The sequence below is a fragment of the Emydura macquarii genome, unplaced genomic scaffold, assembly GCF_026122565.2.
Source record: "Emydura macquarii macquarii isolate MOO-44397 ecotype Brisbane River unplaced genomic scaffold, CSIRO-AGI_Emac_v2 contig_2422, whole genome shotgun sequence".
In the NCBI taxonomy this organism is placed as follows: Eukaryota; Metazoa; Chordata; order Testudines; family Chelidae; genus Emydura; species Emydura macquarii.
In genome coordinates, this window is record NW_027132559.1 from 19,148,692 (window position 1) to 19,175,496 (window position 26,805).

The following is a 26,805-nucleotide window of genomic DNA, read 5'->3' on the forward strand; positions in this document are numbered from 1 at the left end:
AATGATTGCCTCCCAGGATGAATCTGAGAAACCATCTTTGTGCTGGGTGTATGGGGACATGAAAGTAGGCATCTTGCAGGTCGAGGGCTGAAAACAGTCCCCTTGTTCCAGGGCTGGTGTTATTGTGGTTACTGTGACCATCCTGAATCTTTGTACTTTTACAAACTTATTCAGCCTTCTGAGATCTAAAATGGGTCTCCATCCTCCATTTTTCTTTTGGGTTAGAAAGTATCGTGAGTAGAAACACTTCCCTCTGTTGTTGTGGCACCTGTTCTATAGCACCTAGAAGTAATAGATAGTTTATTTCTTATTGTAACAGGTGCTCATGAGATGGGTCCTTGAGGAGAGATGGGGAATGGGGTTGGGCAATAGGGGTGGTAATAAATTGAATGGAGTATCCTGAACATATGATCTCTAAGACCCATTTGTCTGAGGTAATAGACACCCAAATATTTTGGAATGGGTATAGACGATGTCCAAAATGGGTGGCAGATATTATTAGCACTGAGTAGTGAGGGAGGTCGTTCAGACCCTTGATCAAATTTTCAAAATTGCTGTTTAGATGATGAAGGTTGTGATGTTGATTGTTGTTGCTAGTTTTGCCATCTCCTTTGCGGTCTCTATTTCTCTGTATGTCATACTGTCTTTGATGCTGTGAGTATTGTGGATATCTTTGTTGGTACGGTTGGTATCTGAATGGTCTCCTCCTTGTTGCAGGGGCATATATACTGAGTGTTTGTAAGGTGGCTCGAGAGTCTTTCATTGTGTGAAGAACCTCATCAGTCTTTGCAGCAAATAACTTGGTCTTGTCGAATGGAAGATCTTCATTTGTAGACTGTAGTTCCCTTGGTAAAGCAGTTGAATGGAACCAAGATGCACTGTGCATTATGACTGCTGTAGCTGTTGTTCTAGCAGCTGTGTCCACTACATCAACTGCAGCCTGCAGGGTGCTTCTTGCCACAAGCTGACCTTCATTCATGAGGGATCTGAATTGCTCATGCCTTTCCTCTGGGATTAACTTCAATAAAATCCATCAGTCTTGTATCGTTGTTGTGGTCATAATTTGATACAAACGCAGTGTAGCTGGCTTTGCATAGTTGTACTGTGGACGATGAATATACTTTGCAGATTTGTGATTGGATTGTTTGCCCCTCCGGTTAGCTGCCTCTATGACAAGGGAATTAGGAGGAGGGCAGGTAAAGAGAAACGCTGTTCCCTTAGAGGAATGTAGTATTTCTTGTCCGTCCTTTTACATGTCGGTGGGATGGCAGCTGGGGTTTGCCAGATGGTATTGGCGGGCTTCATCAGCACTTCGTCCACTCGTAGAGCTATTTTGGATGAAGCCATGATGTGTAGGATTATAAGGAGCTTGTGGTGAGTCTTGGATACCTCTCAAGGAGAATCTCGAGGTCTTTTGCAACTCTCTTAAACAAGTCTTGGAACTGCCGGAAGTAGTCAGCAGTTGTGGGCGGTATTATGGCTTCGTCTAGTGACGAAGACTTGTGTACTGTTGGTGATGTGTCCTGCTTGGCTATGTCCTCCATCTCTTCTGTGGATTTGGGAGGAGGTTCCAGAACCAGTTGGGCCGAACAAGACAGGGATCTGGTTCTGTCCCTGTGGGAGCTCGGGGATCTGCTGTAGTCCCTTGCATAAGGTGACCATGTGTCCCAGTTAGCCCAGTGTACTGGGTATGGTATGAGTGGTCCAAACCATGGTGGTACGCACCATGGTTGTCCGTTATGTCTGCTGTGTTCCTTATGTTTTGAGGAGGTGATGGTGGACCTGTGAAGTGAGGAATGTTGGGGTGAGAAAACTCCTTTCTCTTCATCGTCTTCGTCTCCGCTAGAGAATGGTATTGGAGACATGTGGAGGTTTCATGTGGAGGTGGGGATGTGTCTGTCCCAGATAGTGGTAACTGAGGTGTTAAGGTCACCACTAAATCCTCCTCGTGGCAATGTGTCTTCACCTTATGCTTTTCACTGGCGATCGACATCGGTGCGTGGATTTATTTGGTGCTGTCAGCTGAGTTGGTGCTGGTGTAGTCAGCTCTGATATCATTGGTGCAGCAGTGGGAGTTGGTGCCATGCCCACTATCGGCACTGACCCGTGTTAGCAGTTGGTGTTGTACTAGCGAGCGGAGCCACTTAAGTACTCAGCAATGTGATAGTTTTCAGTGCCAAGGTTTGTCTCAAGGGTGCCATGGTGGAGGAAGTTGTTTTCATTTTGGACCTTGACTCAGCACCAGGTCTTTAAGTATCCTTCAGTATCATTAATGCAACGGTACCTGAAGGGTCTTGTGCAATCATTGGTCTGGTTGGTACGCTCTTCTTTTTTGGTGGGCTTTTAGCACTTTTTCTGTGGGTAGGGACAAAGTTTTATGACCAGGTCAGAGGCGGGTCTCAAGGACTTCTCCATCAAAATCAGTTTGAGTCAGTGATCCCTGTCTCTCCTGGCCTAGCCTTTAGATTGTTACAGTGGGAACACTTTTGCGCTATGTGTCCCTCGCCAAGGCATCAGATGCATTGGGAATGCCCATCTGATGCCGGCATGGTGTCCCTACAGGACGTGCATTTTTTTAAGCCTGTGAAGTCAGGGCGGTGATAGTCCCCTGAGGGAGAGAATTATTCTACTCTGGGAAAGATTAGATTCAGGGGGAAAATATTTTTTTAAAATTAAGACGGGAGAGGGTAAGTAACTAAAAACTGACTAAACTAGTATTAAATTAACGCTAACTCTATAATATCTATGCACTAGAATGAGCTATGAGTAGAACTGCTGTGGGCTCCATCTCAGACTGTGGTTGGTTGAAAAGGAACTGAAGGGATTGGGCTGTGCACACATGACTCAGATGAGCACTGCTGATGGAAATCTCTGATCCAGGACACCAAACACCTGAAGTGGAGCATCCACAGGCACACCACTCAAAGAAGCTCAAATTCATCTTCAGAAATCCCCTAAAAGTCAGCTCTTTTTATTTTAAAATTTCTCAGCAACAGAGATTTTTAATATACATTTATATTAACATGAAATGGATATGGGCTATCTTATGCATTTTAATGAATGTACTAAGTGTTTTAGCTAAACAGATTGACATACTTAATACACATTTATATACATCATAGCTCTACATGGCATTGTACAGAGAGAATAAACACATATCTCCTGTCCCAAGGAGCTCACAATCTAAGCTGGATAAGGCATGATACAGGAAAACACATCAAGCAGCAGGGAGGGTTTCCACAAAACAAGATTAAATAATTGCTGGTTTTCATGCAGTACATATTTTATCCATTCGTTTTTGATTTATATTTGATTACTTTGGCAGGAGTATGGGGATTTTGTTCTGGAGGCTTTAGAACATATAGGATCAAGGAGAATAATAGTGGTGTAGAAACAGAGGTGGGGAAAAACACAGAGGTGAGACTGTACTAGGATACAAAACAGGCATGAAGGGAAGCAGAATTAGTTGAATGCAGAGCCTGAGGAGAGATGAGAATATAAGTTGACAGGAACAGAGCTTGCAGATGACGAAAATAAATTTGAATTTGATGTGAAAGATGTGAAGCCAGTAAAGGGGGCAGGGTCTGTGTCTTTTAAGGAAATATTAAAACTCCAGTGTTAATGCTACAACCCCAATTAGTAGAAAGCTAGGAATAAGATGAACTCTAAGTCCACATGTAAAGAAGCAAGTATGTTACTGAAGTCTGAGGATATGGTGTGTTGTATAATGTATATTTTACCTGCTGTCCTAAGGCCCTGATTCAACAAAGTACTTAAGCATGTGTTTGCTGGATTGGAGCCTAAATAAAAAAAAAATCTAGCAGTCTCCAAAACATATCATTTTCTACTACACTTGACTCAAAGGCAAGCTCCATGCAGCAATATTTGAGAGCTTAGATAGTATGTCAAGCTACTTAGATAAAAAGTAACAATTGTATTTGAAAGAAACAGAACTACTAAGTATTTTAAAATTAATTTAATTAGTACTTTAATACAGCAGTGTTAAAACTGAGGAACTAGAAAATATTTATGTGCAATAAACACACAATGAAAATACACTTCAGTATAATGATAAGCAATTCTGTATTACAATAACTCCTTTTTTCATTAATCTTCATGGATTCTTTGATAGAAGTGGCCCTTTAACTTTCGGTTTGGCACCCTTCTCCTTTTTCAGCTGTAATAAAGAAAAACACAGCAATGGTCCAAGCACTAGGGTGTCAACAAACCAACACAGCAGTACTAATTAAACTACTACTTTATAATAGAAACCTAGGTACTTACCTGGTCCCCAACACCATAGTACCTTACAAACAAATATGAATTTATCCTTACATCCATTAGATGAAGAGAAGATATATTAACATCATTTTACAGATGTGGAACGGAGACCAAAAGACTAACCACCATGCACAACATCACAAAGGCAGTGTAGGCAGCTCGCCTGAGTCCTCAGTTGGTGCTTTAATCACAAAATTATTCTTTCTCTCAATTGATTTCCCCTCACTAGTTTCTTATTACCATTTTTTACTGTGTATTTATATTAATCCCACTGCAATTTCAGTATGGCAACTCCTTCAATTATTTTACATGTAAATATATCATAGCTTTGAAAGACAGCAATTGGTCTATGCCACTTACTGGAGTGTGATTCACAGGTACATTAAACCTTATTTAGAATAATTGTATTGAAAGGATGTATAGATCTTTAGGGTATCAATGTTCACTGCACTGCCTTGAGAAAGAGAAATAAAGAAATCAAAGAGGAGTTGGGAAGACTTAAAGCAACATATTTAACCTGTGTTCCTTTTATAATTTTATTGCATTCTTGAAGTGGAATGTCTTGTTTTGGTAGGTTGTTTTGTTGTTGTTTTTTAAAACAATTGTTACTGTGTGTTAACATTAGGCAAAACAAGATTAAAGAAATACACCTTGCACTTGGAGTGGAAAGTGGTGAGGTTTTGTATGGTCTTTCGTTCCTGGGGGAGTTCATTCCAGACCACTCCTGAAGAAAGTTCTGTCTCCAGCACACATGAGCTTTACTCTTATTGTTGACAGTTCCATTGCGCCAGAGGAGTGAAATTGTCCACCGCTGGCTGTCTTCATCCCAGAACTACAGACAGTCTTTTAGGTATCCTGGCTGAGGCCATGGAGTTCTTTGAAGATAAGAACTGAGACCCTGAACTTGATTCAAAATTCTATGGGAAACCAGTGTAGAGAGCAAAGGACAAGTATGATATGCTCACAGTAGCCTGTCTTGCTCAGGAGACTAGCTGCAGCGTTTTGTACTAACTGGAGTTTCCTAAGTGTGAAGGTTTCATGCCCAAGTATATTACATTGCTGCAGTCAAGCCAAGTCTTCATCCACCAGGATGGGAGACTTTCCTAGCCAACTGGACATATTTGAAAGCATTACTTGTGGCCATTGCGATGTAAGGGCTCAGTGGAATCCAAGGGTACTCCTAGACTACAGACTGAATTGATCAATTGTGGATATGAACATTCAACCAAAGGACAATGCATAGTGGCTGTACACACCTCAAAATACTTGCCTCTACCCACAAGTGTCATCTCTGTTTTGCTCAGGTTCAGCTTCAGCCAACTGTTCTTCATTCATTAGCTGATCTTGTCCAATCACAGGACCATCTTGGTGGCAGTGGCGTGGTTGTATGGGATGAAATCCATGTCATCTGACCAGTTCACCTAGTGGTTGCATGAAATGTTGAAAAGGACCAGAGAGAAAAAATGGTTTCTAATCTTTCCATAACTATTGTTCTTCGAGATATACATGTGCACCATTGCCAAAAGCTTTTTCCTAGTGGCATTTTCTGGACTGGCTCTGGTGCCCCTTGGAGTGGCACCCTCATGGTGCAGTATATAGGCAACTGCCGCCCCATTGCCCCCTCAGTTTCTTCTTGTCAGCTACTCTGACAGAGTAGCATGTTGGCGGGTTTGGAAAGGACATGAGCAACACATCTCGAACAACAACAGTTACAGAAAGATTAGTAACCGTTCTTTCTTCTTTGAGTGCTTGCTCATGTCCATTCCAATGTAGGCGATTCCCAAGCTGTGAGTTAGGACATGGAATCGGAGTTTTGTTTTGATACAGACTGGAGGACTGCTTGTCCAAAGGCTGCATCATTCCTAGCTTGTTGCAGGATGGCATAGTGTGCAGTAAACATGTGGCTAGATGACCAGGTCGCTACTTTGCAGATGTCCAGAACCAGGACCTGAGCCGCAAAAGATGCTGACGAAGCTTGTGACTCATGAAGTGCGGTTAGGAGGTGAAACCTAGTCAAACCATAGCACGCATGTATGCATGATGTGATCCATGAAGAGAGTCTCAAAGCGGAGACTGGTCCCCTTTCATTCTGTCTGCAATTGCTACAAAGAGTTAAGTAGTCTTTCAAAATGGTTTGGTCCTTTCTATCTAGAAAGCCAGAGCATGCCTGACATCTAGAGAATGGAGCTTCTGCTCTTTTTCTGGTAGCGTGTGGCTTAGGATAAAATACTGGGAGAAAGATGTTCTGGCTGCTGTGAAAGTGCAAGACCATCTTAGGGACGAAGGACAGATGTGGTCAAAGTCCTATCTTGTCCTTAAAGAAGGCAGTATATGGCAGTTCGGAAGTAAGGGCCCTGATCTCGGAGATGCTTCTAGTTGAAGTAATGGCCACTAAAAAGACTACTTTCCAAGACAGATGAAGCAAGGAACATGTCTCCATAGGCTCAAACAGGGGCCCTATGAGCCTTGACAGCACCAGACTGAGTGAGACAGGGGTTGATGCATGTTGGGGTATAAATGCTCCAGTCCCTTCAAGAACTAAGAGCAAATCAGGTTTGAAAACATTGACTGGCCATTTACCAGTGGATGGAAAGCCTAAATCATGGCCAAGTGAGCCCCTCTGTACAATACCGCAAGGGCTTCCTTCGTCAGGTACAGCAAATAGTCCAGGATAAGGGGCAGGGGTGTCTCATTTGGCAGGACACCTTTCCACCATGCTCATAATGTGAACCTCTTCCATTTTGCCAGATATGCTGTTCTGGTTAATGGCTTCCTGCTACTCATAAGGATGGTCTGCACAAGTGCCAAGCAGCCCTGCTCCGCCTCTCTCAACACGAAGGTTCCACACCCTCAGATGCAGCAACATGAGCTTCGGGTGGAGTAGGCAGCTGTGCTCCTGCGAGATCAGGTCTGGGAGCATTGGGAGGCTGATAGGCTTGTCTACTGACAAGTGCAGGAAGGTCGAGAACCAATGTTGTCTTGGCTATGCTGGAGCTATGGGGATCATCCTCATTTTGTTCCTCTTGACCTTGAGCAACACCCTGTGGATCAGGGCCATGGGAGGGAAGGCATAAGGCAGAATCCTTTCCCAGGAAAGGAGAAAAGCATCCGAGAGGGAGCCCAGGCTGTGCCTCAGGTATGAGCAGAACTGGAGACATTTTCTGTTGAGCCTGGTTGTAAACGAATATACTTGGGGAAACCCCTACTTCTGAAAAATAACATTCAAGAAGTCCAGGTGAATGAACCATTCATGATGGTTGGCGAAGGATCTGCTCAAGCCTGCCAGCTTGTTCTGCGAGCCTGGTAGGTAAAATGCCTCCAGATGAATGGACTGGGATATGCAGTAATCCCACAGATTCAATGCCTTCCAGCACAAGGGTGAAGCGCAAGCTCCGCCCTGTTTGTTTATATAGAACATTGCCGTCATATTGTCCTTGAGTATGAAGATGCATCTGCCCCACAGGTGGGATTGAAATGCCTGGCAGGCTAAGCGTACCACTCTCAACTCTCTAACATTGATGTGTCGGTCAGTTCGTCTGATGACCACAGGCCCTGAGTCTTGAGGGGCCCCAAGCGGGCTTCCCATTCCATGTCTGAGGCATCAGTTACCAGTAACATTGAAGGGACTGGCCTCATAAAGAGGACACCCCCACACACACTGCATCCTGGTCCAGCCACCATTGCAGGGTGAGGATCACCGCCGATGGGACTGTAATCACCTTGTCTCATGGGTGATGGCCTGGCATATATACCGATGCCAGCCAAGACTGGAGGGGGTCTCAGTTTGAGTCGAGCATGCTGTGCTACAGGCCATGTGACCTAGAAGTTTCAGGCAGTTCCTTACTGTGGTGATGGGAAAGTTTCTTAAAACTATTTATGAGGGCTTTGATGGCTCTGAAACTCTTCTCTCTGAATGAGGCTCTGGCCTGGGTTGAGTCGAGGACTGCCCCTATAAATTCTATCCTCTGTACTGGTGAGAATGTTGACTTTTGCTGGTTTATTAGGAGCTCCAGATTCAAGAAAGTGGACTGAATGAGTCTTACATGTCTTTCCACCAGTTGGCCCTTGAATGGAATGGGCCTTGATCAGCCAATTGCCCAGGTATGGGTAAACCCGCACTCCTGCTTTCCTGCGGGAAGCCGTCACCACTGCTATGCACTTTATGAATATTCTCGGAGCGCCGACAGGCCAAAAGGTAGCAGCATGAACTGATAGAAGTTGTGGCCCATGATGAATCAGAGGTACTTCCTGTAGGCCAGGAATATCGCTATGTGAAACTATGTATCCTTCAAATCGAGGACAGCATATCAGTCCCTGGAATCTAGAGAAGGGATATTGAGGTCAGGGAGACCATGTGAAACTTCAGTGTCCTTCATGAACTTGTTGAGGTTTTGCAGGTCTATTATAGGTCTGAGGTCCCCACTGGACTTAGGGATCAGGAAGTAGCATGAGTAGAGCCCCATGCCTCAGTTCCATGGGAAACCTCCTCCACAGCTCCCACCTTTATGAGCAACTGTACCTCTTGGGTTATAAGTCTTTCATGAGAAGGGTCCTTCAAGAGGGACAGGGAGGAAAGGTGGGAAGAGGGGGAAGAAACAAACTGAAGGATATATCCCACTTCTACCATGCGCAGCATCCAGCAGTCTGAGGTGATGTTGATCCACGCCAGCCAGAAGTGGGATAAATGGTTCCCAAACACAGGGGCAAGATCCAGGTTCTGGTCTGGTGCATTGCCCCCAGGGAACACCTTCAAAAGTTCTGACTAGGACCTGAAGGTTGCCTCGCGGCTGCAGCCATAGGAGCTCGCAAAGAATGATGGGAGTGCCTCCTTCTAAGCCTTTGTTTCGCCTCTGGTCAAATTCCTGTCTCTGCTGATTCTGTGGCGGATAGAAATGGCCCAAAGGCTGGGGCCTGAAGTGCATTTGGGATGGGGCCAGAGTGTGGAGGTCCATAGACTTTAAAGTGGCACGAGAGTCCTTCAAACTATGAAGTCGCGTGTCCATTTGGTTGGAGAAGGATTTACCCTCAAACGGCAGGTCCTGCACTGTTTGTTGTACTTCAAAGGGTAGGCCTGAGGAGTGAAGCCAAGAGCTGCATCTCATCACCATTGCTGGGCCATGGTGTAGGCTACCACATCCGCAGCATCCAAGGCAGCCTGGAGGAATGTTTTGGCTATAGCCCTGCCTTCCTCCACCAATGCTGCAAACTCCACTCTGGACTCTGCTGGAAAGATTTCCTTAAATTTTGATAGGGCTGTCCAGGAATTAAAGTCATAGTGACTTAAGAGCCTGGTGGTTTGAGATCCTCAGTTGGAGGCCTCCTGTGGAGACACTTTTCTCCCTAACAGGTCCAATTTCCTGGCCTCTTTAGCCTTCGGTGATAGACCTTGTTGCCCCTTGCCTCTCTCATTCATTGGCTGCAGCCACGACCAGGGATCCTGGAGGAGGCTGCGTGTACAAATACTGGTACCCCTTTGGGAGTATGAAGTACTTCCTCTCGACCTGCTTTGCTGTGGGCCAGAGGAATGTGGGAGCTTGCCACAGGGCCTTTATGGGTTTCAAAATGGCCTCACTGAGGAGTAAGGCCACCTTTGCAAATCCAGGGGGTGTTAATATGTCTACCACAGCAGGGACTGAGTCCTCCATCTCCTCTACCTTAAGGCCGAGGTTTTGGGCCATCTTCTGTAAAAGCTCCTGAATCGCTTTGTAATCCTGCACTGGTGCTATAGACATACCAGCTACTGCTTCATCTGGAGAAGAGGACAAGGTAGCCAAGATTGTCCTGGAGTCCTGCACCTACTCCAGAGCTGACCCTGCGGGGATACCATGGGCATTCACCACCTCCACCCATGGAACTGAACCCCTCTCCGACAGGGAAGGAGGGGACACTCTCGCCTCAGAAGGCACTGAGTACGAGGGACCTGTATAGGGACCTTGGAAGGCCTGGGTTGCTCATGGTGCCCACTTTGGCTATTGAGGTGGTATCTGCCATTGGGTGGAGGGCTATGCTGGCAGGACATGTCCCTGGTTGCAACCACATATTTCTGGCCTGCTCGATGTGTGGTCCCTCATGAATTATATGACTCAGCCTGGGATTCTGAGCCAGAGGAGTCACTCCTGGGTGATCAGCAGGGAGCCATACCCCTCAGTGCCCTGTATCTGTGCCGCAATGCTGTGCAGTGCCAAGATGGTGAATGATGCCGCAGAGAGGAACAGTGCCGCAATCTGGAGCGGCATCGGGACCGTGAGTGGCGCCGGGACTGTGAGCGGCACCAGGACCGGGATCTATGCTATACTGGCATTTGTTGCCAAAGCGTCAAGGCTCGCGGGGTCAGACGAGATGAGGGTCAATGCCTCACCATCATCACTGGCTTGCCGAAGGCCAAAACCAGTATCTCTGAGGCAGCCTCTTGCAGTGCTGGAGCTATCCCTTGTGGGCTGTGGCCTGAAGGAGATGGAGGCACCAGGGCGCCAGGAGGGTCAAAGCAACAGAAAGAAGGACTTGAGGGGACGATGGGTCAGCAGCTGCCTATATACCACACCATGAGGGCGCTACTCCAGGAGGCACCAAAGCCAACCTGGCAGATACCACTAGGAAAAAGCTTCCAACAATAGTGCACGCACCACTACTTTGGAATGGATATGAACAAGTACTCAAAGAAAAACTGATTGTTGTGGAACCCCACAAGTGAGGATCTAGTGCCAGTGTTGACGTTTCCCATTACTACTCTTTGGATGCGTCCCTCCAGAAAGAATTCAAACCATTTTAGTGCATTACCCTGCACTCCTGCCATCTCTCTCACACGACAGAGCAGAATTTCATAGTCAAGTGTTGAATGCTGCAGAAAGGATGAGAATGGATGTTTGTCCTCTATAACTGACAGCAGGAGATCATCTACCAGTGCTACTAAAGCAGTTTCAGTTCTGTATCCTGGCCTGGAGCCAGATTGTGCCAGGGCTAGAGTATTAGCTTCAGTTAGATGAACTTGTAGTTGGCCTTTTGGTAGTTTCTCTGTGAGTTTGCTCAGGAATAGGAGGTTTGATGCTGGGTGACAATTGGCTAGTACTGGGTTGGCTAGCGTGGGATTCTTCATTGTTGGTCAGACTATTCTGTGTCTGAAAGAGGAAGGAAAGATTCCTTCTCTGAATGAGGCTGTGATGCTGGTAAACCAGGTGCCAGATCTTGCCTAGTCTGTAGGCGTCAGCTGAGCACCGAGAAATTCATAGCTGGAAACCAGATCAGCTCAGCTATATGTTAATATTGTTCAAATTAGGTGTTAGACTTGTAAGGATGTGTTTAGCGTTTAGATGTTATAAAATGCTTGTAAATTGCTGCATGCATTAATCTTACAATTGTAATGTCTGTATGCCATACTACAAGGTAAAATATGTTTGTTTTATAATTATAAAAATCCTTGCTTTGAACTTGTGAACTCACATGGGAAGAGTGGCTCTCATGGTCCAACCAGGAGGGCTATCAAAATTAAGTGGGCCATTGTAGGACAAAAGCTTTGTTGATTGCCATATCCATCCATACAGAAGTATGTGCAAAAAGCTTCGTCCCATCGATTGGAATGTTGGAAGAGGGAAATTAAGATAGCTGACAAAGATTTTTCATCTCTTTGCTGTTTCGACTCTTACAAGGGCTGGAACCAAGAAACAAAAAGAGATCCCCAGGGTCAACCTGGGTTAGCCCTTAAAAGACATTCAGTGCTGACAGATTATTACATCACAACCACCTTTTGGAACCATAGGCTGAACTCATGTGTGCATATATGTTGCCTGCTTTAACCTGTAAATAATTCTCTCATTTCTTTTCCCTAGTTAATAAATCCTTTGTTAGTTTACGATAGGATTGGCTATGAGCATTGTCTTTGGTGTGAGATCTAAGGTACAAATTGATCTGGGGTAAGTTACTGATCTCTCGGGATTAGGAGCAACCTGAATGTTTTGTGATTTTTGGTGTAACTGACCATTATCATTAAGTCCAACTTGCCTGAGAGGCAAGATAGCTCTAGAGAGCCCAAGGGGACTGTCTGGGACTCCATGGCAAGACTGTTACAGTGATCCAGGAGTTCACATTTATTACTGGGTTGGTGAAATCTAATTATAGTACATACCACCAGTTTGGGGTGTCTGCCCTTCTTTTGTCAGTTTGTCTGCCCTGAGGCTGGCACTTACGGTCATGAACCACTCCAGACAGCATTACAGAAGCATTGGCTATTTCATTCAGAAGGGGCATCAGTTGTTCATGACCCTCTTTCACAAGCCAGGAAGGCCACATAGGTCACATGTCTTGGGTCAGGACTCCTTTAGGGTGTCCAGAACTTCTTGATGAGTCAATGTACTGAATTCTGGGAATGCAGGTGAGTTTTGGGTTAGTGAGTGCAGGCAGAGCAGATCATGCTATTTCAGAAGGCTTCCCGAATGTGTGTGATCTTTTCAACGAAGTAGGATGATAGTTTTTTGCAGCACTAGGTGCTCTCAGTTCTGATATAGGTTGAAGGCATTCAGGACTGATGAAGGAATTTACCACTCTGGATAGTTCCTTGGGGGGGATTTGGCATCCTCAAAGGAAGCTGATAGAAAGGCTCTCTTGGCTTGTAATATAGCCTCCGTATAGGCTGTGAGGAATTTATGTTTCATCCTGTCAGAATCAGTCTTTGTATTCTGCCCTTATGTTCTGAAACATTCGAATACAGTTTTTCATTATTGACCAATTTTGGCATGAAAAGTAGTTCACTAACTTTTATTTGCTTTGAATGCTGATAAATATCCATGCTATCTGTAGAACAGGTAATATGTATGTGGGGGGCATGGGACTGACAGCAGTACATACACAAGATCTCAAGTCATTCAGCCACTCAGGTAACTGAGACACGATCTCATCTGGCACTTCCAAAATTCGGATGAAAAAAAAATAATTGGTAAAAACCAAATAATGGCTTTTGTAAAACCCAGGAATTTTTTTTGTAAAAAAAAAATCAGTAAAAACTGAAAACAAAAGGGCTTTATGTGTGGGTTGGACCAGACATGACCTGTGAAAATCCTATGCAGGCAAGTGAGGAGGTGAGTTTTGGGGTTTTGTATCTGCAGCCTTGTTAGCATCAATGTTGAACTCTCTCAGGACAACTAGTATGGGGTATTTCACCACCATCACCAACTGAGTGCCAGTGAGCTCCTTCATGAAGCCTTTTCTGTGGTGGTCTGTAAATAAGCATAAAATCTATGTTGACTTTGCACTGGGTTCTACTGTCAGATGAATGAATTCAAATAAAGTTGTCTTACCTGAGGTTCCTCTCTTGCATTTGACGTTTGCAGAGAAAATGAAGGCTTCTTGTCCTGTCTAGGTCTGGGATGTACCAAGTATCCTGGGGGAATGATGTTGGCTAGTACAGGATTTGCTGCGTCATCCAGTCAGGTCTTGGTGATGCAGGCTATATCAGGTGCTCCATCACTAATGAGATTTTGTACCGTTTCTTAGCAGCAGGTCTTGCATTGATCAACATCAGCTTTAGTTTATGATGCTTTGTGCCATCTGCTTCTGGCCTGTGGACTATGTAGTGGACCTGTGCAGTATACAGATGTTATATCTCTGGAATTTGATTCTTATTTTTGCTTTCCTGTTTTCATGGACGGTTCCTCCCAATTTGAACTGTGACAGGTGATGAAGTAGATGTTCCCATAGGATTTTTCAAGTGGAGGAACAGTTGTCTGATTCATCAGATGCCATGGCAAAGGCAGGTTGGTTAGATATATTTTGGAGTTGTAACTTGGCTGAGTCCTGAGAAGAGGTGTGGCTGGAGCATGCAGAGCAGTGGTGGGTATGCTAGAAGCATGGTGGCATAACAGCAATGGAAATTGTAATAAATTACAATAATAGGTAGGGTTGAGCCAAACAAGAGGACGTGTCAATGGCATCAGACATCCATTTCCTTGAAATAAATTGTCTGTGTTGTCATGACACCCCTGTTGCTCTTACCTGCTTTGGGAGGGAGGTGCAGAGGAAGAGAAATAGCACTTACCTTTTAGTCTTGTCTGAGCAAGAGCTGAAAAGTGGCCTCTTGGGCCAGTAGGTAGAGGGGAGTCTAGAGGAGCAGGGCTGGGGCTCCTTTCTTGTAAAAGAACAAAATACTTAGGCTACTTCCATCCTGGTTGGATGGTTGCTGAGCTGAGGGAGGGTCTGGGAGGGGAGTCACAACCTCACTTTCATCTTTTTAAAATTGAAGGAAATTTTCTGAAAAGTAGCAAGTGACTGAAGGTACTCCCCTGCTGTTTCTGCTGGTACTGGCTGTGTGCAAAGTGTGCTAGAGACCCTTCTATTGCCACTGGTGCTGTGTCCCCACTGGGAAGATGAAGGAAATTACGTAAATAGATTGTCAAAGAAAGTGAGTAAGGCCCGGATCCTGCAAAGATTTACATGTTTAAAGTTATGCACATGAGTGAGTAGTCTTGTTGTGGGACTACTCATATGATCAAGAGTAAGTACATGCCTCAGTCTCTGCAGGATTAGATCAAATATCTGAAATACTTACAATCTCTTTACCAAGGAAAAGAAAATATTGGAAAATGTCTTGTGACTTAGTAATAATTAGGGTCCTACCAAATTCACAGCCATGAAAATGCATCATGGACAGTGAAATCTGGTCTCTCCCCTGAAATCTGGCTATTGTAAGGGCACTGCAATATTGCTACACTTGCTGCTGGTAGTGGCACTGCCTTCAGAGATGGGCAGCCAGAAAATGAGAACTGCTGGCCGGGAGCCCAGCTCTGAAGGCAGGACCACTGCCAGCATGGGCACAGAAGTGAGGGTGGCCTGGTATAGTATTGCCATCCTTCTGTACCACCCTGGCAGCAGCGGAGAAGTAAGGGTGGCAATATTATGCCTAGGGTGACCAGATGTCCCAATTTTATAAGGATAGTCCCAATATTAGGGGCTTTTTCTTATATGGGCGCCTATGACCCTCCACCCGGTCCTGATTTTTCACACTTGCTACCTGGTCACCCTAATCACAGCACCCCCACCCACAATAACCTAGTGACCCTCTATTGGGTTGAGATCCTCAGTTTGAGAAACACTGATTTAAAGGCTTTACATATTTTAAAATATAAACATATATTCATGATTTGTGACACCATGAAATTTAAGATTTAAATATATCTTTTGTAACCATGAAATTCAAGGTTTTTAAAATGCTATGACTGTGAAATTTATCAAAATGGACTGTGAATTTGGTATGGCCCTAATAATAATGCTATATCTATAAACTGATACTACATTTACAAAATTTGTAGCACATTTCTTCATTTTTGTAATGTTTCTCAAGAAAAGATTCAGAGTTTCAAAGACCAAGAACAGTTCTGACAGAAACAAACACTGCCTGATGCAAGGAACAAGCATAATAGCAGTCAGGCTTTATTAAAACTAGTTAAGTGAAATATTGCTTTATAGCAGAACTGGTAAATGGTAGAATACACTTCCAGCTATGGTGTTGGAGTTAAATATTACAAGTTAAACCAGAATCTGAATGACTATCTATAATTTAATAAATTAAAGGGGTATTAAGCAGTTTTGTGCCTGACAGTAGCAGACCATGTTTCCTGGTCTTTTTTTTTTTTTTTTGGCATAGTTTTTCTTCACTGTCCAAAACAACTACACAGCTTTTTTTTGTTTCCAGGATTGTTTGTTTCTTAGTACACAGTTTTGTTTTTGCCTTCCTCTGGCAAAACAAGTTAAGTTTTTTAATTAAATCAGCCTGATCTAGGATGGAAGGTCACTGAACCATTCCAGATATGATTGGCCTATGACCTACACTATTATGTTACTATGCTGTAACCCTCATTTTGAGATGGTAATACATTTTTCAGGATCAGAGTAGCAGTTAAAGCAATGTGCACCATTATAGGCAAGCTCAATTTTAAGTTTATTCACCTTAATTGGGCCCCTTTATTTTTGAGGGAACATGTCTGTATTAAGCACTAAATGCAAAGACTTACCCGTTCCTGGTACCGTTTTTCAAAGTAAGCCATGTCATCTTCTTCAGAACTCCTTAAATTAGAAATTTGCTTTGCAGTACTAGAACCATCTGAAAAAAAACAAAATAAAGGTCTATTAAAAGTACTTGTTATTTGATCCATTTCAATATGTTTTATATTTGGAAAAAAGGTTTTCCAATGAAAACTTCAGTCTGTCCAAGGGAGAAGTGCCCTAATTTATTTAAAAGCAATACCTCCAGCCAAGTAAGCAGCACTGTTAACTGGGTCTGGAATGAAAAGACGAGTAGTTTCTATAAGAGGCCTCAGAGCAGCTACATTGTGACTACCATCTTACTAGCCAGGGGACATAAAATGGAGCAGAAATGACCTCACAGCTACGTCCATACAGACAAGGCTCTCAGGGAGAAAACAGTTGCACAATATTACACTGAATAAATACATAAGCACTGTGTGTTCACGGACAATGATTTCTTACTGGGAAACAAAAACGGAAAGACTGTACTTCAGTGGATAAGTGATTCCATTATTAAGAAAAGAAAATGGTGCAGGGGGGGGCATTAAAAGCAAGAATATTTAGTTTCATATTAAAATAAAGAGAGAAAGATTCTCTAAAGTAATAATGAAAAAACCCATATGTTATTTTAAAAATCTTGATTACAGAAAAGTTTGTATTTAATTATGTATATACCTCCTAGAGGAAATAATCTTAAAACACTCACTTTAGTTTTGAACTCTAATGTACGCTTTCAAGCTTTCCTTAACTCATAAGAGGTCAACATTACACAGTGTACTAAGTATAAAGGCAATAGGATATTAGTAATACTCAACAAGTTAAAAAATTTCAGTTAATTTCATTACCACCTGTTAATTGTAAGCTGGCTTGCGCAGAACTGGATGGACCTTGGAATGCTTTTAGAAATGGATGGTCCATGCCACTACTAGATGACTCTAGAAATTCAGCTGAAGGTGCCCCTAATAGAAAATATATTGGAAAAATTAGCTTCACAAGAAGCATTAGGAGCATTAGCATACATGATGGAAACCAAACATACCTATTGGTTACAATAAATAATGCTGATATTTAGTAAACAGCATCAAGAAATTACACACTGTGTATTATCCAGAATTCTAGAAGAAAACAGGTCTGGTAAAAGAACTAAAGTATGGTTTGAAAATAAATGAAATGGTTGAGTTCTTCTGTACCTATTGCTGTGGCTGTACTATACGGTAACTACATTGCAGAAAGATCATGAAGAACAGACCAGGATTTTAAAACATAATTAAATACCAACAGTATTTCAAAATAAAATAGAATCAGACATCCATAGCTACATCACATGGGAGCACAGAGAATTAGAACTTGTGGCAGGGTATACCTGACCCACACTGGACAGGAAGGGGTTAGCCCCATGCTGTGGGCAGAGGAAGCCATGCCCCCTCATCCCTCCTAGGCATGCTCCAACTGGAACCTCAGAATAAAAGGGAGCAGCCCAGCTCAGTCTGCACTGACCATGGAGGAGAGAGGATGTGTGCTCCTGGGCAGGAGCTATTGGAGCCCCAGACCATGGAGGCCAGCCATGCTGAGACCCAGGCAAATACCCAGCTGGCCATGGAAATCCATGAGAAGAAGTCGTCAGGAGCTTTACATGCCAACTACCCTGGAGACCCAGAAGATCTGCAGACTACAGAGCAGGAAGACAGGGTAGAAAATAGCCCAAGGGAACCAGACATTGATCCAGTTGTGGAACCAAGTCCCAGTGTTTCAGATGGATCCCCACTGACACAGTGGCAGATACACTCACTGCTGATAGGGCCCTGAGCTGGGACCCGGTAGAATAGGAAGGGCCTGGGTCCCCCTACCCCGGCCACCAACCCACCCCTGGGTGGCGGCCCACACCCCTTGGGTCATTAGGCCACACCATCCTGCATATAAGGGCAACCCCATTGGCTCTGGCTGCTAGGTCACACCACCCCACTTATAAGGGCATTGATTCTGATCATTAGGCCATACTGCCCTGGAGCTAAGGGCAGTCCTACTAACTATAGCCACTAGGCTATACTGCCCTGCACTGAAGGATGGTCCTATTGACTCTGTCCGTTAGGCCATACTGCCCTGAATCTAGGGGCAGGCCAATGGACATTGGCCACTAGGCCCTATTTCCCTGTACAGAAGGGTGGTTCTATTGACTCTGACCATTAGGTCATATCACCCTGGGAGAAAGGGTGGTTATTTTGACTTGGCCGTGGGGCTATAATGCCCTCCCAAGGGGTTCTGGGGTATACCTGCCCCATAACAGAAGTATTCTGGGCACCAGTGGTATAAGACAACAACAACCCAATTCTACATATGCCCAATTTTGTATACTGATTATTTATTTATTGAGGACTTGTAACAAATCAGCTTGAAGTCCCACTATTAATTGTGCCTTACACTGGAAAAAATAATTTATCTGTACTTGTCAGACTGAAAACTTAAAACGAATAATGTTAAAATAGAAAGATATCCCACTATGTAATTGTTAATGGGGAATTAATGAATGGGGATGTTTCTAATGGCGATCTGTTCTTGGTCCAATGTCAATCAACATCTTTATCAATGTCTTGGAAAAAATATACATAAAATCGTTGCTAGTAAAGTTTGCAGATGGCACAAAAATTGGTGGCATGGTAAACAATGATAAGGATAAGTCAGTTATACAGAGCAATCATTTGGTAAACTGGGCTCATTCAAACAACATGCATTTCAGTATAGCCAAATGCAAAGTTGTACATCTAAGAGCAAAGAATTAGATTACACATGCAGGATGGGGGACTGCATCCTGGAAAGAAGTGATTCTAACAAGGACTTCCACCTATGGGCTATATAACCAAGTGGAACACGAGATCCCAGTACAACTCTGTGGCTAAGAAGGCCAACTCAGTTCTTGAATATATAAACAGGAGAATATCAAATAGAAGTTTTGGATGTCTTTTTGAAAGATATGCTTTCGTTTAACCAGAATGTATTGGTCTGGATACAGAAGTTACTGAATGAAATTCTATGGCTTCTTTTCTACAGCAAGTCAGACTAATGATCATAATGATCTCTTCTTGTCCTTAAATCTATTAAAAAAATCAGTGATTTGGAGTCCTAGTCCTCTGGGAAGGTCCAGCTTGCCCTCAAACTTAATATTTTAACAGAGATTTTCAAATATGAAAATTAAATAGACAAAGGATCAAAATGTTATCTCAAGTCTCCTGCATTTACCTACTCCACTGTCATCAAGTCTCATGTAGCCTTCTGCCAGTGAACTAAAGCCAGTTAATCCTCCCATTGCAGCATATGGAACATCCTGCCCCACAGGTTTTCCCTGGGCTAAGCGTTCTTGTTTAGTTTCCACTACCGTTTCATGAGCATATGTTGGCTGACCACACCCACAGGTAAAGCAGCTGTGAAATCCTGAACATTTGGAACCTAAATTAAAATAAAAGTATTCAGAGTCAGATTATAATGGAGTCTGTTCATTCATTATATCACAGAGTTTCCCTAAATTGTGGATTTCCCAAGCACTGCTGACTTCCTTCCATGCATAAATACCAGCCACACTTCATTTTTTCTCTCTTGTAGAGCTTCCAAGTGGGAACATGCGGTTAAAGGATGGGAATCAGGAGATCCGAGTTCTCTTCCTAGAATCAGTCCTGGGCAAATCATAGGATTGATTTTGCACTGTGCTCCCATGACTGGTCAAGCAACATCAACAAGTTGGAGGCAGCTTCAGCTAAGGTAACAAGTAGCAAGTGAGATCTACTGCTGTAATACTCACCCATGTGGCAGCAACAACTCTGACTTGGCTCTAGCTTTTCTGTGGAAACTCAAACAAAGACATCAGGTTGGTCTGGTACAATCTACCTTTTGTAAAACCATGTTGTATTTTATCCCAATAAGCGTTTATCTCTGTGTCCTTCACTACTTTCTCTTTCAAAATTTGTTCAAGACCCTATATACAACTGAGGTCAAATTAACAGGCCTGTAGTTTCCCTGATCCTTTCACTTTCTGAAAAATAGGTACTATATTAGTAATTCTCCAGTCATAAGGCTGGACCACCCTGACACCCCACTCTGAGCTTACAGATTCATTAAAAATCCTTGCTATTGGGTTTGCATTTTCATGTGCCTATTCCTTTAATATTCTTGGATGTAGATTATCCAAGTGCCCCAATTTGATCCCTTTATGCTGTTTGAATTTGACTTCCACCTTAGATGTAGTAATTTATACTTCCATATCCTCATTTCCATTAGCCACGCTGCCATTACCCCTAAGCTTCTCCTTACACTTACTAAAAACTGAGGCAAAATATTGGTTTAGATGTAAGGCCATGCCTAAATTATCTTGAATGTCCATCCCATCCTCAGTGTTTTGCAGTCCCACTTCTTTTTCTTTATATGGCTACAGAACCTTTTACTATGACAATTGCTTGATCTCTATTTCTTTATCTGTAAAATAGAGATAATTATACTAACTCACTTTAAGATTTGGGGGACGGGAAGGACCCAAAACCAGAAAAATTCAAAATATAAGAGTCCACATAAAAATCAAGGCACTAAAATATATAAAATGTTTGCTCACTTTCAATGCTCAACTACTCTGCTTTTTCATTTTAGCAAATATTCTGTCTTTGGTCTATTGGCTATTTAGGTATAACATCCAGAAGACAGTGACTTTGTCTTTATTCTTATGTATAAAGTTCCTACCACGCTGTAGATGTTATACAAATAATATCACACCATGCTTTTCCCACAGAGAATTTTGAGTAACTGACATTGAAATGCAAGTCACCAAAGTTTTGACAAAATTCTCTAATAATCTGTACAGCAGGTCTCACCACCAATATTTTATTCTATCTAAATGTATGGCACTCCCACTGACATCAGTGCAAGAGCAGCACATGTAAGGAGAGCAGAATAAATATTTCCTGGGTCATCTGAGGAGTGAACAATGCCCTTTTTTGGTGAACCAGCTAATTCCATGCAGCAAAACAAACAGATTACTCCTCCAAAATATATAAGTAAAATCTGATTATGTATATAATATTGATATGTATCTATATAATAATGTACAAATATCTGATACTGGAGGAGAGCTACATTTAAAAGTACCTTCCAAGACAAGGTGGGAGAGAAATGCCCTTGGACCTCCAAAGAACAGTGGTTCTCAAACTGCAATTCATGATTCCCCAAAATTCTTCCTGGTGCTCTACAAAATGGAACACTTGAGAACCAAAAAATGGGGAATTGCAAAAATGGGAGCAGGAGATGGGCTATAAAAAGTCTACAAGTAGACCACAGAATGAAATATTTGCAAAACCACTGCCACAGTTACTACTTTATGCCATTGGCCCAAGAGCACTCTGATGACTTTTAATCCCACTTTTGGTGGGAGTAGGGAAATCACTTCACTCTGGACATGTCTATACTGACGGCGGCAAATTCGCCACCGCCAGATCGATCTTTCTGGATCGATTGAGCGGTCAGTGTAGACCCGCTCAATCAATCAGGAAGTCGATGCTGGTAAACTACCCCCTCAAGTAGCGCAGCACAGTGTAGACAGCGCGCAGAAGGGAAGCAGAGCAGTCGATGTGAGTTACGCAAGCTACTCTGCGTAGTTTGCGTAACTCCCATCAACTGCCGCCGAATCTCCAGGTAAGTGTAGACAAGCCCTCTGTATTTCTATACACATATATACTACAGATTATAAGAGCATATAGGATAAATCAAATGGCTATATAGTCATACACAAAACCAAACCCAAAAATCCATCAACACTATTCCTGTGTTGAGTCCGTTCCTCAACGACCAAAGGTACTGCTTGCAACCAGGATGATTTTATTTATTTTTGTTTAAAGAAACTGAAGTATCCTGATTTGTATAAAAAAAACAGGGTTACAAATATTCTAGCTACAAGGCAAACAAGACTGAGAGCCAGGTTGGTTTAGATTAACACCAATACAGTGAAAATGTATGATTTTCAAGAGAGTAAAGTCAGTTCTTGACATTTTGTATAGAATTTTACACACAGCCAGGCCTCTATTTGAGAAGTATTAGAAATTGTATTAAGCATAAAATGACCTGTCATTCAAAAATATTCTATTAGTTTGTAGTCTAAGGATTCAGCTTGAAACATCCCAATTACACTTCAAATAATCTGCTACACATCATTTAGAGTAAATTCTGGAAAGGCTATTATATCAGTATTGTGTATTATTCTGTTAAATATTATTCCCCGTCCACAAGTAAAACTGGTTTATGTGGTCCTTCCTGTAAAAATTATTTCACATACTTCATATAAGTAATTTACTAACAATCTAGAAATCTAGCTAAAAATCTCCTTCAATATATCGTTTTAAGAGATCTGAAAGAAAGAAAATCTTAGTTTAATTGCTGATGTTAATAATTCATGTTTTAGAGCCAAATCTTAACCCCACTGAAGTCAATAGCAAAAATTCCATTGAATTCAGTGATACCAAGATTTAACCATTAGTATGTTAAATCAGTTATTTCCAAGAGTATAACATGGGCACAGAGTGCTATTTCCTGCTAAATTTAGAAAATATACCTGTATTAAAAGTCTATGCTTCTTAAATAAGTAGTAAAGAATACTGCATGTAGGAAACTAACTTACAGGAGTTACAAGAAAATCCAGGTGCTGCACTGTGTTGATCAGCAAAGTGCTTGCATCTACAACGAATGGGCTGAGTGCCATTGAGAGGGACATAGTGATAGGATTTGCACTGGCAACGACTCACTCGACAGGGTACACAAATAGGACGATCTTTTGGAATCACTTCATAATCCGTTTTGTGTTGTTTATACCTAAAAACAGAAAAACATTAATTGATATGTATACATATTGACTATAACAATACCATTATAGTTCAAAGAGACACGGTCAGTGAGATACCAACATGGCTACAACAACACTGCAATAATTATAGTTCAAAGTCAGTCAGCATTTACCATTAAAAATTTCTTTAAGGAATTTATAATTTCAAGTTTAGTGCATAGATGCATTTAGTTCTCCTACAAACAAAATATGTGCTTATTCTCACAAAAGATCATTTTCAGCACTGTGTGTGGTTTCAGTTGCTTTTTAAGTTATACTCTAGTGAAAAAAATATGGCAGAGCTTTAAATTTGATTTTGGTGCCACTTCAAGTATATATTTTCAAAGCAGTATGTGGAGATGGAGTCACATGGTCATATACCCACACAGTAAGTGAAAATATATCAGTAGATTAAAAGTTCTAAACTCTTGAATTTACCTCTGACCAATTCAGTCTCTGGTAGACTCACAGCTCCAAGCATAAACTGCATTTATGAAACACTATGGAATGATTTCTTTGGTCTCAAACATGCTTCCTTAAATTACATCAATCTTTATATCCCTAGGCTCTTATCTTAACTACTGGTATGACAGCATTTTTTATAAATAAACTCTAATTAAAAAGAAAGTTCAGCAGCAAGAAAAAAAAAATCTCACCTATGAGTACAAAAACAGAGTGTCTCCGGGCCCACAAGTTTACAGTCCATGCCAGTTGGTGATCTCCAGCTCACATACAATCTGTTCTGTAATCGTATTGGTATCACTTTTCTTTTGTATTCTTCATATTGTTCTGGAGTAAAGAGTTTCCCTCTATCATCATCACCTACAATTCTGCAAACACATAATTGTTTTTCATAATATTTTAATTACATGTAACTTTCAGTAAAATAGAAGGAAGTAAAGGTAGGTTACGATTCTGAAAACAATTCATGCACCAGTAAAAACACTAAAAATTATTTTATCTTCCATAATAGTATGCTAGAGATGGTCTTTTTAAGGAACTGTTTTCAAGCTTTTAAACAAATTCTTATAAACTGGCTTTAATGGCATGAAAAGTGTCTCAAGGGCTATGGAACGGAAGGATGAAGCGGAGAGGCAAACTACCAAGGTTCTTTTTACATTGAAGAAAAGGGTCTGCAAGTCAGGAGTTCTGGGGGGGTCTTCCTAACTCTGCCTTAAACGTTTCATACGGCCTCTGACAAGTCACGTCATCTCTCTATAACTATGTCTTCTCTGCAGAGTGAAGTTATCTATACTTGAATTAATTCTTCTGAAGTTAACCTAGCTTGAGTGAGAGCAGCCACACCGTGAAATAACACTCAAGATGTATTGAATGATTGTATTAGCAGCACAAAGTGATTGTATAAACAGCGGAAGAGCCATGATAACTGGAGCTGTAACCTATACCAGCTAGCTTGAATTAAGTATGCTCAAGTTAAAGATTTGTGTATGAGGACAGGACTCAAGGGGCAACACTCAAGTTATAATTCTAGTTAACTCTGCAGTAAAGACAAGCCCTAAAAGGCCTTCAGTCTCTTCATTTGTAAAACAGGAACAATACTTACCTGCCTCATGGACTTGTCAAACTTAATTCATTCATGTTTATAAAATGCTATGAAAAGTTATAGTATTATTACAATAAGTTGCAAGTATTAAGACTTTCTACAATAGATATAACATGGGCCTGATTTTCAGTAATTTACAGTGTGGCTATACATATGCAAATTCACAATATATCAGCAATGTACAATATCACAGTAATATGTGCCAATATATTTAATCAACATATCACACTGATATTGAAAGTTACCCTTTTTTGTACAGCACTTTGAACATCCATGGATAAAAGGTATGATTATTTGCATCTTTGATATTTTACTGAATGTTTTCTTAAGCTAAAAATAGTGTGCAAGCTATTGCACCATGTATGCTCAGTAAAACAGGAGGCAATTCACTTTGGTTATTTTTAAAAAGTTATATATTTTAATAAGATGCACTTAGAGATTCTTATAAATGAGGACATTTTTATAAATGTCAAAATAAAATGTGTGTTAACTTGTATTTTCTGAAAAAATAGTAGAATTGGCTTAATATCCTCCCAAACTATTTCACAGAAGTTTACTCATGGGCAAATGGCAGGCATAGAAGCACGCCAGGGCATGGAAAACAGAAACATAATTTCAACTCTCATATTTTACTTGAGATATAATATCTAAATGATGAGTTTATACATGTCAAAAAAAAAGGTACTTGCATGTCAGAATATTCACTACTTCATATATAAAGCTAGAAGAGACAAATATTAATAGAGCCATAAGACCAGTGATAAAGGCATTGCATGGGTAGTTGGAAGATTACAAAATGTTTCTTTTTCAAAGGCCAGGCAGAGGATAAAGTTCTAAATTAGTGGTTCTCAACCTATTTACCATTGTGGGCTGCATATGCAGCTCTCTATGTGTTATGTGTGCCGCATCCACACAATATCTATACTACCTGTATGGCTCTGATGATGTCACATGGGTCACAGCTGTGTGCTGATTGAGCTGCAAGCAGCCCATGGGCTGGGGGTTGAGAACAACTGTTCTAAAGTGTTCTATCGTATCCACAGAACTCATGAAAATGTTCCAGAGTCCTGGTCAGTGTTTTCCCGAGGAACTGAAATTGGGGGAAGTTCAAATTTAAAGGGGGGGAAAGAGCCGATGAAGGGAGAGACCATGACAGTGAAGGTGTGGCTGTATAGCATCATAGTAAAAACAAAAATGTTTCACAACTATTTTTTTAGATTTAACTCATGTTTTAAAACATCACACAAACTAAAGTTGGCTACTCAAGCCTACTATGAAACACTACAGCTACCTCCTTCTTTGGTTTCTTCTTGTAATTTTGCACAACTTTGTTAATGAACTTCTTGAATGCAGTGTGTTCATCTTTGGTGGCTTCTCATGTGTCCAGTACTTCCAGTCCTCCATAATAAGCTCATCATCAGGCAGAAGGTGACTTCTTTCAGAACACAAAATTCTATTCAGTGAGGAAAAAGAATGCTCAGTTCTAGCTGTTGTGACTGGGAGTAGCAAGAGATTAATTCCTACTTCTTTCATCCTAGGAAACACAGCACAAAAATTGGGTCGAACCATTAGTGATGATAAAGAAGTTGAAGTTAAATCTTCAGTCATTCATCATATGACATTCCACTCTGAGTTCAAATTCTCTATTCTGTCCTGATCACATAGCAGCCCCATTGCTGGTAATGCCTCACTCCACTCAACTGTCAGTGTTTATAAGATGGGCATCTGTAAAAGCTACGCAGAGGTTGAGAAGAATCCAGAAGTTGCTGTTGTAGATTTGTAAGAATCAAGTCTGTGTACTTTTTCAGCAGGCTTAACAAATACTTCTTGTTCTGATATTACCGACCTTAAGTATGCTGATGATTGTGCTATCCTTGCACACACTGAGGTTGACTTGCAATCCACCCTAGATCTCTTCTCAAGTGCATAACAAACCCTAGGACTCTTCCTCAGCATTGGGAAGACTAAGGCACTCCAGCAGCCTGCCCCAGCACAAGTTGACCCCCTCCTCCCACAAATTGTCACTGGCAGTAAACCTCTGGAAAACATTGAGTATTTCCCTTGCCTTGGTAGCCACCTCTCCCAGGCAGCCAACCTTGATACG

The 26,805-nt window shown here is 41.9% G+C and overlaps 1 protein-coding gene across 1 annotated transcript in view; it reads right to left on the bottom strand.

Moving 5' to 3' along the window:
* Positions 1 to 2,950: 2,950 nt before the first annotated feature.
* FAM221A (family with sequence similarity 221 member A) overlaps positions 2,951 to 26,805 on the bottom strand; it is a 28,278-nt gene continuing 4,423 nt past the window's right edge. The window contains exons 2-7 of the mRNA XM_067562061.1: positions 23,794 to 23,967; positions 22,937 to 23,127; positions 19,525 to 19,731; positions 17,139 to 17,249; positions 16,278 to 16,366; positions 2,951 to 4,177 (exon numbers count right to left, since the gene is read on the bottom strand). Of these exons, the coding sequence (XP_067418162.1) occupies positions 4,115 to 4,177; positions 16,278 to 16,366; positions 17,139 to 17,249; positions 19,525 to 19,731; positions 22,937 to 23,127; positions 23,794 to 23,967 (835 nt within the window). The 3' untranslated portion in view covers positions 2,951 to 4,114. The remainder of the gene's footprint in view (positions 4,178 to 16,277; positions 16,367 to 17,138; positions 17,250 to 19,524; positions 19,732 to 22,936; positions 23,128 to 23,793; positions 23,968 to 26,805) is intronic.